The 12,500-nt window shown below is 37.4% G+C and overlaps 1 protein-coding gene across 2 annotated transcripts in view; it reads right to left on the reverse strand.

Annotated features, from left to right (window-relative positions):
* LOC115210557 overlaps positions 1–12,500 on the reverse strand; it is a 118,537-nt gene that overhangs the window by 659 nt on the left and 105,378 nt on the right. For both annotated transcript variants that reach the window (XM_036502341.1, XM_036502342.1), the window contains one exon: positions 1–29. This exon is cut by the window's left edge and continues 659 nt beyond it. In XM_036502341.1, the coding sequence (XP_036358234.1) occupies positions 1–29 (29 nt within the window). The remainder of the gene's footprint in view (positions 30–12,500) is intronic.

The raw sequence follows: 12,500 nt of genomic DNA on the forward strand, positions 1-12,500 counted from the left end.
GTTGGGACCGAATCCAAAATGCTTTGGTACTGTGGAAGAAAAGGAGAAGAAAATATTAAAATTTATTATCAGAAAGTACAAGAGATTGCCTAAGTTCTATTTAATAGTAACGATAATGGATAAAATATAAACGATTATTTATTGTATATATAGAAAAGAATGTAATCAATTCGTATTTATTTCCTGTGGTCGAAAGAATTTATCATTGAAAAAGCAATTGTGATTATTTTTCTCAAAAATGAAAAAGAGAAAAGCAATAATCTTTGTCTGACAACAATATGGAGAACCGAGAGAAGGAAGAATAAAGTTGTATCTAGAAACGGATCGAAAACCTGAAGAAAAAATTTAATCTCAGATCCAATGAGCAAAGTAATCAACATATTTGATTATGTTCACAACAACAACAATAGTTTTTTTTATCTTTTGTCTGTTTCAGCCGTTTGACTGCGGCCATGCTGCGGCACCGCCTTGAAGAATTTTAGTCGAACGAATCGACACCAGTACTTATTTTTTTAGATTTTAAGCCTGGTACTTATCTATCGGTCTCATTCACCGAACCGCTAAGTTACGGGGACATAAACACACCAACGCTGGTTGTCAAGCGATGGTGGGGAACAAACACGCACACGCACACACAACCACATACACATACACACGACGGGCTTCTTTCGGTTTTTGTCTGCCAAATCATTCACAAGGCTGTCCGTTGTGCTTGTTGATCTACATATGTGTATATATATTTGTATCACTGATTAGTCATTTTCTTCGTATTGCAATAAAGCTATATTGTGCTTTCACAGATGATAGCGTTCTAGTATTATATTATTTACATCGATTACCTGAGGTATATTAAGTTCTATATTTGTCCTCGATGTTGTCTATCAAACCATTATATTTTTCCGGGGAATGTTAATAGAGACCGGATACTGACATATTTTACTGTACTCACTCCAATTGTCATCAATTCTTTCACCAATGTTAGGGCTGTTTTTCCTCTATAAGGATGGTATGTACTTAAAGTACATACAATATACTTGCCCTTGTTTTTACATCCATCGCCTTCCAGTAGATTATTTCGCAAACTTTACGGTTGTTATTATCGCAAGGGTTTCCATAAATAAATATGTCATACTGATTAGCGACCGCCTGGATTTGACTTCCTTCAGAGCGAGTTGCCCTGGTCCATATTTACACGATGTCTGCCAGTTTACTGTTGAACTCGTATCATGCTAGTACAAGATCTGAGCTAACCAGAAGACTATCTTCTGACTGTCATATTCTTTTTCATGTAAGCTTAATTCCAAAATGATTGACTGAAGAAATAGGTGCCTACATGTGTGTGGAAACTTTTAGCTGCAATCAATATGGTCGGTGGTAACCTACTTAAAACGCCTCTATTCTACTTCCTGTACTGAATATATATATATATATATATATATATCGTACACATTCGATCCTTTTTCCGAGGAATCTAATGCTCTTAGCTTAGTTTTTTCCTTGGGGCTGGCCAGATTGGAGCAATCGCAAGATTAATCAGCCGAAATTGCAAGGATGATCCGGTTCTTGATTGAAGATTAAAGGCTTCGAATGACTTGTCCGTGTTTTTTGTATCGTCTATTTGGATGTTTTGCGTTCTTGTCCCATTTTGTATTTTATATATATATATGAACGGGAGTGGTATGTGTTGTAAGAGCGTGTATGTATATAGACACATACATGTATGTGCATACAACGTACTTGTGTATATGTATATGTGTATACCCAAATACATATCACACACACACGATGCACTAGGAGTGTTTAAACCTAGATATCTTCCTATAGACGTGGACTATATATTTCAATATTTCAATATTTCAATACACGATTCTACGTTCTTCATTTCCATCCTCTAACCGTCCTTATCCCTCTCTCGCCCACGCACCTTCCACACGCACACACACACACACAACACACACACACACACCACACACACACACACAACACACACACACACACACACACACACACACACACGAACATAACAATCACATTCAGTGTGTGACCTTTAGAAATGCAACAGAGTGAGAAACAAGAATATAAAAAATAAAAAAAAACATAAAAAGAACATCAAAAACAACTGCTGCTGCTGCTACTACTAGTATTACCACTAAATCCCTTCCTTGGATGTTGACCTTCAACAGAAATACAGTGTAAAAAGGAAGCGATCAGTCGAGACGATGACTATTTATAAAGTGAAGTTGTTATTTCCAGCTGCTTTTGTGAAAGGTTCCGTGTCTGTTGCATTACCAAATACCATGAAAAACCATTTTTAAAATGTGTGTATATATGTATGTATATATATATATAATATATATATATATATATATATATATATATATATATATATATATATATATATATATATATATATATATACATATATATATACGTTCTATTTGCAGTCGTATACTAGATATAGAACATGTGTATATATGCCATATACTTGTTAATACACCCGTGCGCGCGCACATACACACGCAGGCATATATTTGTATGTATGCATATATGTGTATATACACACTTGTATGTGTGTGTGTGTGTGTGTATTTTCTCATAAATTATTTAACTTTTCCATATCTATCTACTATTCTTATACTAAATCTAATGGCTTATTTATACATGCACCGAGAGATACAGACAGACAGACAGACTGACAGACAGACATACAGACTGCTAGATCGATCGATCGATCGATAGATAGATAGATAGATAGATAGATAGATAGATAGATAGATAGATAGATAAGATACATATGCATATACATATAGGCATGTAGATATTTGTGTGTGTGTGTGTGTGTGTGTGTGTGTGTGTGTGTTTGTATGTGTGTGTGTGTGTGTGTGTGTGTGTGTGTGTGTGTGTGTGTGTGTGTGTGTGTGTGTGTGTGTGTGTGTGTGTTTGTGTACTTGTTGAGGATGTTTTTTCCATGAATATTTCGAAAGTTAATTGAGCCTATTTTCAGTACTAGCAAATCTACCCATCTATGATGGAGGCATACAATGAGGGTCTGAAGTCATAACAGCAGTATGTATTGAGAAATGTGTCAATGGACTTTGATAGATTTCTGGATGATGTCTTAGAGAAATCACCTTATTGTTGGTGGTACAGCATTCTATTGCAGCTATGAGACATGTGTTTCCAACTAAGTGACAGGTAATGACGATTCACTCCCGAACTGAAATAGGCTCCGGCAGAAACGTTAGCATGCTGGGCGAAATGCTTAGCGGTATTTCGTCTGCCGCTACGTTCTGAGTTCAAATTCCGCCTAGGTCAACTTTGCCTTTCATCCTTTCGGGGTCGATTAAATAATTACCAGTTACGCACTGGGTCGATGTTATCGACTTAATCCGTTTGTCTGTCCTTGTTTGTCCCCTCTGTGTGTAGCCCCTTGTGGGCAGTAAAGAAATAGGTTATTTGGACCACTCCTAACGAAAGCCAGAGCTTCCTTCGACCACTACATAAAAAGTATTAAGAAAAAATGCTATTCAGATATACTTTTATTTTAGTTGTTTACAGTATTTTACGTTTGTTTACACTCTAAGACATTCAAAGTTCACAAACTTTCTTATTTAAATTATGAATCCTATTCCTTCCGATAACATCAATATGATTTACAAAATTTCTTTGCAGACGATATTTTCTGTTTGGTCAACACTAATTTTCAAATTACTGGAGTCCATTGCTCTACTCGTAACGACGTATAACTGGTCGTGTGTAAACATCGGAGTGGCTAAAAATACACCCACACGATCTAAAGTCTGGCCCTGTGCCTTGTTTGTTGTGAATGCGCGAATGGAATCTTTAGGAGTCTGCCCATCTACGATGGGAAATAATGGGATAGTATCGCAAATCTAAACCCTCTAAATTCACGAACTCTAAAGGGGGAAATCCAGAGTTAATCCCAATTGCTGGAATTTTAACAACAAAAAAAAAAAAAATCAAAGGTCATTTATTAATACAAACTCAATATCCATTAAATGATCATACTTTTTTACATTTTTTTCTGATTACCCCCTTCGTAATCCCGAAAAACATCGTGACCATTGGTCAAGCCGTTTGACCGTGAAGAGGGAACAGACAGACAGATGGACATAGCACCCGTTATAGTAAGATGACTTAACGTGAGTTCTTTGTTTTAAATTGTAGCAGAACACAGCACGTAGTTTAATATAATCTTGGTGTGAGGCCTCTGTCTTAATACTCGATAAAATTCTCGTATTGTTGGGTAGCAGACACGATACAACATCGACCAAAATATCTTTCAGAATTGAGTTGTATCTCTTTACGCTTTAAGTTCGAACTGAACAATCTAGTTTTTACTCTTTATCCTTCTGGAATCGATAAAATATTTACCAATCAAAAGTTGGACGCTATATCGCATTAAAATACCCATCACATTGCAAAATGTGACAATTAGGTACACGTATCACGTGCCTATAAACAAAATGCAAATGGTTTGTTTCTATAATATAAACATACAGCTTGTGTTCTTCAAGGGAACTGATATATCGAAGGCGAGACTTGTACCATATTTTATCAGAAGCTAACCAGGTCTTCGCATCAAAGATGTATTGCAGTACATTATTTAGCTGTGGATATTTTGATTGCATAGAGAAAAGACCAACAATAAATAATAAACTACAAGATATCGTTTGGCAAATAATGTATTTCGCGTTTGTACTTGGTTTGCAAGATTCTTGATGTGAAATTGTGTGCGGGAACAGATTTTGTAATACGACAATAATAAACACACGCACTGATTCAGTCTTACTTCGCCTTCATTATTCGTGAATTATAAAGGAGATAAACAAAATCACTCAAACAAACGATGGGCTTCTTTCAGTTTCCGTCTACCAAATTCACTCATAATGCATTATTCGGCCAGGAGCCATAGTAGAAAATATTTGTCCAAAATGCCGGACAGTGAGACTGACCAAGAAACCACGTGGTTGAAAAGCGTGTTTCTTAACCATACAGCTGTGCAATATACAACTATACAAGGTCTGAAATTTTGGAAAGTGGGATAAATCGATTACATCAACCCCAGTGAACAACTGGTACTTATTTTATCGATCCCGAAAGGATGAAAGACAAAGTCGACCTTGACGGAATTTGAACTCAGATCATAAAGCCTGTGCTAACCATTCTGCCACTTCGCCGCCTTCGAATATACAAATAATATGATCGTCTTAATCGTCATGAAACCCGTATATAGCTTATACTATAATGGCCTCTATCTATCTATCTATCTATCTATCTATCTATCTATCTATATCTATCTATCTATCTATCTATCTATCTATCTATCTGTCTCTCTCTCTCTCTCTCTCTCTCTCTCTCTCTCTATCAATCTATCTATTTTATCATCATCATTCATCATTGTTCGACCGTGGTCGAGACAATGGAATTTACCATGTTGCGCCAGACTTCACGGTCCATCATAGCATTACGGAGGTCCTGTTGCTGGATGCCTGTATCCCTGGAGATTACATCAGGGTAGGAGAGTGTGCGCCCTCTGGTGTTGCGAGTAGATGGCTTCCAGAGGAGAAGAGTAGAAATTACTTCTTTTTCAGCTCTACAACAATGTCCAGCAAACTGGACTCTCCTACCTTTCACAAGAGATGACACAGGTGGTAATTTCCCATATATTTGCATTTTAGTTGGATGGCGCCTCCACGAGAGATTTTGAGCTCTCATAAGGAGGCGAGTGTAGGTTCCATCCAACCGCCTCTCAAGCTTCTTTGATAACGTCCAGGTTTCTGAGCCATATAGTAGAATTGGTTCGACTGTGGCTTTGAATATTTCAAGTTTGAAGTCCCTACTTAGATTTGATGACCAGATCTTATGCATGTCATTACAGGCTGACCAGGCCATACCCTTTCTAGTTAGAAAGTCTTTTCCAGATGATGATATGTATGACCCAAGATATTTATAATCAGAAACCATATTTAAAGGTGCACTGTTGAGAGTGTGGATGATGCAATCACTGTTGGACAGGCACTTGTTTATGTATTCAGTTTTGGTCTCATTGAGGTAAAGACCTACACAATTTGAGGCTTGTTCAAGAGATTGTAAAAGAGACTGGGCATTGGAGAGAGAATCACTGATAAGAGCGATGTCGTCAGCAAAGTCAGTGTCTGTCAAGTACTCAGCTGGGTGTCTGGAACTTCTTGGTTTTATTTCAAAGCCCTTGCCAGAGATGGTATCAACTGACATACGTAGCACATAATCAACAACAATGATGAAAAGAAATGGGGCGAGTGTGTCTCCCTGCAGTATTCCGGCCTCGATCGAGAAAGATGATGTTTCTCCATCAGGGGTTAAGATGGTTGAAGGCGTATCTGTGTAGAGGACCTTGATGGCAGAAATAATTTTGTCTGGTATCCCATAGAGCTTAAGGATTTCAAACATCTTGTACCTATCTACAGAATCGAACGCTTTAGAAAAGTCTACAAATACCATTGCAAGATCGCGATTAAATGCTTTTGATTCTTCAATAAGTCTGCGCAGGCATAGTATCTGGCTCAGCGTTGAGCGCCCATGTCTGAATCCATTTTGGTTCTTTCGGAGCAAAGGTTCAACAAAAAGGACAAGACGATTTAGGATCAGTTTGTTGTACAGTTTTGCAGCAATTGACATTAGAGATATGCCCCTGTAGTTGGTGACGAGGGACAAATCGCCTTTTTTGGATATTGGAATGATTTGAGATTGGTGCCAAATCTTTGGAGCGACAAAGGTGGAAAGTGTGTGGTTGCAGAGGTTAAGCAAAAGTGTGTGAAATCTATCTTCCTTCCAAATCACAGCCGGAATGTTGTCGGGACCAAATGCTTTCGAGGCTTTTAGTTGCTTGGTGGCTGCTGTTAGTTCAAATATGGTAAAAGGGGAGGTGTTGATGTCCAGCGTGTCTGATATAGGCACACTTGGGAGAGTGGGGTTATCAGGGATTTTGGCATTCTTCCCAAGGAGGTTTTTAAAATGGGTTGAACAATTTTCTAAACGCTTCTTAGCTGATCCCCCTTTAATTCTAATTGATGACCCAGAATTTTTGCCTGATAGGTCTTTGATGGATTTCCCACATAATTCGTCTGTGGCAGACGAAATTGAAAATTTCTATACAACCCTTCGTTCAACCATTGAGCAAGTACCTCTCCATAATTTTCTGGTTATAGCTGGTGATCTGAATGCTAGACTAGGACCCGATGAGACCAAGTTTACTTTCAACTCTAAAACCAATCGGAACGGAGAAATGCTCAAAGACTTCTTGGAGGAATTTAATCTCTACACCTCCAACAATTCTTTTATGAAACCAAAAGGTCAACTTTGGACATTTGAGTCCCCACTTGGTGATAGGGCACAAATTGACTACCTCATCTTTCGAAAGAAATGGCGCAATAGTGTTAAGGACTCGAGATCCTACTCTTCCTTTAGTTCTGTCGGCTCTGACCACAGAATTGTATCAGCTACCGTTAAGCTTAGTCTTCGCTCATCCAAAAAAACTAAGCCTCACCCGATCAAAATGATCGACTGGGAGGAAGTCTTATCTAACCCCGATATGTCCAAACAATTTACTATTGAGGTCTATAACAAATTTCAATCTCTGTCTACTTCTGAAATAGATGCTGAGAACATTGAGGAAGTATACAGCAGCCTCATCAAATCAACAGAGGAAGTTGCACTGGCTACTCTTCCCAAAAGGAAGAGTAGGGGCCAGAGCAAACCTTCTAATTCCCCAAATGTCATCGAAGCCAGAAACCATCTAAAGTCTATATCACTAGCTTACCACCGTTCTCCATCCCAGTCACTGAAGATCCAACTCATAGCTGCCAGGAAGAATCTTGATGAGGCTTACTTGAACGCCGAGGTCGAATTTATCAATGGCAAAATTAGTAAACTATCGAAAGAGCACATTAGTAAAAAACACCATCTCGCCTGGAAATCTATTTTATACTTATCCCGTCAATGCATGGAGCAGACACTTTGATGCACACTGACGCCGCCATCTACCGCCGAAACTTTGAAGTCACTATCAATAAAATTATCAATTATATCTTATTTATTATATTTATTAATTATACTTATTATTTAGAATTATTAATTGTATGTTACTTGCGTGGAAACCTTTTCTTTTTTCAGTCAATGTTCATATTTTTAAATCATTTTAAATTTATAAAACATCCTTTAACGATACAGATTTTATACAGAACAGAGAGCGGGGAGAGAGTATATAGACAATACATAAGCAGTATATAAATAATACTTATACAGTGTTAAAACAATATAGAAATAGTGTCTGTAAAGTATAATGATGATATATACGCAACATACACTCGGTTTATATATATCATAAATGTTATACGTATACAATGTAGACTGCAAATAAGTAGTGTAGAGTATGGCGACGGTATACAGTATTTATACACAGTGTACAGGCACAGGATCGGGAATAGGGAGCGCAGGGATTGCAAGCGCACCCACAAAGAATTTTGTGGGATGGGGCAAGGAAAACGTTTTGAACATCCTCCTGATAAACTTCATCGCCAAAATGATCGAGCGCAGAAACATTTTTTCGAATGATTTGAAGCATTACTTTTCCATTAAAGGATTTATCTCATTCGATTGATGTGCGAATATGATATTAACAACAACAACAACAATAATAATCTGCACAAGATCAACCATTAAGGACTAATTGAATAAAAGCCAAGATAGACAAAAACCAAGTAGATTCCCAACGTAGATTACGTAAATCAAAAGAGGAAAGCGTTACTCACATAGTAAGTGAATATAGCATACTGGCACAGGAAAAATACAAGTAAAGACATGACAACCTAGGGAGAGCAATCCACTGGGGGCTTTGTAGAAATCTAGGATTTAAGCTTACTGATAAATTGTATGAACACGAACCTAGTGAAATACTAGAAAGTAAGAAATACAAAGTGTTGTGGGTCTTTAACATTCAGACTGACAAAGTAATAGATGCTACAAGGCCTGGTTTGGTAGTAGTAGATAAAGAGAATAGAAAGTGCCAGATAACTGACTTTACAGTCCTAAATTATGAAAAAAATCATTATGAGAGATATAGGAAAATATCAAAGTACCAGGACCCAGCCATTGAATTACAGAGACTATGGAAATTGCGGGTAAAATGTATCCCAGTAGTTAGAAGTGCATTGGGAACTATTCTTAAAGATCTGAACATATGGAGGATAGTGGAAATAGGTACAAAACCCAGTTTAGTACAGCTGCAGAGAACAGTGTCATTAGGGACAGCTAGGATACTCAGGAGGGTTCTTGGCATCTAAGGTTACTTGCTGTAACGCAATAGGAGGGTTCGTAGCATCTGAGGCAACATGTTGTAGCCCGATGTTAGGATCTACTTTTCTAAAAGTTTAATTGAAAAGATATAGAGAAATGGTTGAAGGAGATTGGAATAGAATGCCTTGTAGAGCTTCTACAGAAAGTTTGCCTCTTAGAGTCAGGAAAGATTACCAGGAGCGTCATAAGCACTTGGAAGACTATTGAAAGCTTGTGGATACCTAAAGTTATTAGTAGTAACTCGCTACCCACATAAATTCTATCAGGAATAAGAACGAACTTGAGTCAATTATTAATTATTGAGTGAGAGAGCAGTTCATGCCATCAAAGTGACACTGGGGTAAAATATACGAAGCCCAGTATACCCATCATGACTACCCGTCTGATAAGGGTACACCAGACACATGCATCACAACCAAATGTGCGCGACATGGTGATCTCATATCAAGATAAACAGCGCATGACCTTACAGGTGGGGCCCAGTTAGAATTTTCAAAAGGTCTCTGATTAAGGATCGTTTAAGGATGTTGAACGAACCACCCATGTTTCCAAACGTGAATTATCCAAGCCTCCAAGAATTCTCTTCAACACACGGCTATGATGCTTCTCCACTACTTCTGCTCGTAATCAGAGATGCACATATCGTCAGCCACTAAGGGACATGCTCAACTGGTTATGGTCAAACAACTGACAAGCAAATCTGTGGTATTGAGCATAATATTTACTGTAGCCCATCTTTTATACCAAGACAAAACAATGTACATGATAACACTTCCAATCAGTTAAGATCAGAAGCCACGAGAGCCACTGCCTGGTACTGCATCAGGGCTATTATTATTATTATTATTATTATTATTATTATTATTATTATATTATTATTATTATTATTATTATTATTATTATTATACTTGTTTTTGTTTTGATAATGAGGTTGAAACAATCGACCTTGTTTGTAAAAACGTTTGGATCTGGGTTTTCCACACTTATGTATACAAAAAGATATGCAGATACTATATAGAACATTATGCAGAAAATATAGAAACAGAACGTAGAGAATATACAGACAATGTAACAGAATAACCACACACACATACACACACAAGTGGCATATTTATGTCTTTATACAATCTTATTTACCAACATGAATATATTAGCATTTACTCAGGCACGCACTTACACATTCTCACACACATACACAATCGCATACACACATGCACACACAGATTCACACACGTGCACATAAAGACGCCCACTCAACCTGACACACATACACTCAATGCATATAAAGGCACGCGCATGCGTACACGCTTGCATTTAAAGTAAACCAATTGTGCGTGCGCGAAGTGGTCAGTTGCTTTGTGAGGCTCATGGTGGTGACAGCGGTAGTAATGGTAGTGGTGGTGGTGGTGGTGGTGATGATGGAGGGGATGGTGGTGCAGTGAGTTTTAGTATATAGTGCAATGAGACAAGATTATTTATGAGATAGAGAGAAAGTATATGAATACAGAGTGATGGGGTGAGGCAGAGAATTATAAAATTACAGAAGTGAGATTATAACAGTTTGACTTTAGAATTCATACATGTATGTATGCACGCGCGCGCGTGTGTGTGTATGAGTGAGTGGGTTTATGTACGTATGTGTATTTGTATAGATTAAATCAGGAATTGTTAAGGCAGAAACAATACGAAATAAAATACAAAAGTGAGGACAAAACTGCAGATGAAGTTTCACGTTGTAATTCAATATTTCGGGATTAACACCTCTTCATCAGGGTACGTAAAAAAATGAGAGATGTTCAGTTATACAGAAGGTAGTGAAACACAGATTAGTGTTGTTAGAATAGTCAGTTTCATCCGGGTAGTTCTTGTTTGTAGTTTATAGCTGGTTTCAGTCCATAATTAGGATGGCCTCCTTGATTCCAAGGTTACCTGTGTTACATTCAGTGGCTATGATGGACGCAACAAAGTCCAAGTTTTGGAGTTTCTGCAGATGTTTATGGACCGAAGCGTTTGTGACTTTGACGCAAATGTGCAGTTTTCTGGTGGCGATCCCATTTTAGGATTGCACCACATTTCTTGCGGACTACAACATGTACTACGTAGGTCCTCGGACACATTTTGAAGCTGTTGATTGGGCAACTGGACACTGTACACCCCACGATGCTTTTTCTGATACGATTTCTGAACAGAAATGTCCTTCAGCTCCGAAGATAGTAGTAGTAGTAGTAGTAGTAGTAGGAGGAGGAGGAGGAGGAGGAGTATGGAAATATGGAAGAAAGATGAAGAGAAAAAGGACTTGAAACGGTAGATACGGGTGTGAAATGTTGATGATGAGTGAGAAGAGAAAAGTGGAAGTGTTGGTGGTGGTAGAAAAGAAGGAAGAGGAGAGTACAAAGGAGAACATTGTTGTAGAGGTAGTAGCTGAAGTGTTGTGAGGATGATGATAGAAGTGGTAATGGTAGCAGTAGTAGCGACAGTAGCGACAATAGCGACAGTAGCAGCGGTGCGCAAGGGCTAGCAAAGGGAGACAAACCTGCAATGGGCAAGGGTTGCCTACAAGACTGCTTGCAACGCATCCTGCAGCCTGCTGCTTGGTTACCTACAAAATGAACGAGTGTGTCAACATCAACAACAAATGCCATTTATGTTCACCAGTGTTTCGGGTGTTGTGGAACCACCAATCAGGCGAATATACGAACCGCGTTCGTTTCCCAGGTCACTTTCGCCTTACATCACCTATTGTCTTTCAGAAATGCATGAATGCTACATAACCTTTGGCTATTAATTCATTTTAAAAGAAAGTATATATATATATATAATATATATATATATATATTATATATATATATATATATTATATATATATATATATATATATATATATATATTATATATATATATATATATATAAATTAGAAAAAATCACCTTTTATCAATTCAATAAAGAAAAATTAAAATTAAATTACACCATCTAGAAAATTACATATAGAAAGATTAAATATAAGATAAAACATACAACGATGATTAAGTAATGTGCAAATTAATAAATAAAACATATATTTGGTATACATTACTTAATCATCGTTATATGTTTTATCTTATATTTAATCTTTCTATAATATGTAATTTTCTAGATGGTATAA

This window comes from Octopus sinensis, linkage group LG4, assembly GCF_006345805.1.
Source record: "Octopus sinensis linkage group LG4, ASM634580v1, whole genome shotgun sequence".
In the NCBI taxonomy this organism is placed as follows: domain Eukaryota; kingdom Metazoa; phylum Mollusca; class Cephalopoda; order Octopoda; family Octopodidae; genus Octopus; species Octopus sinensis.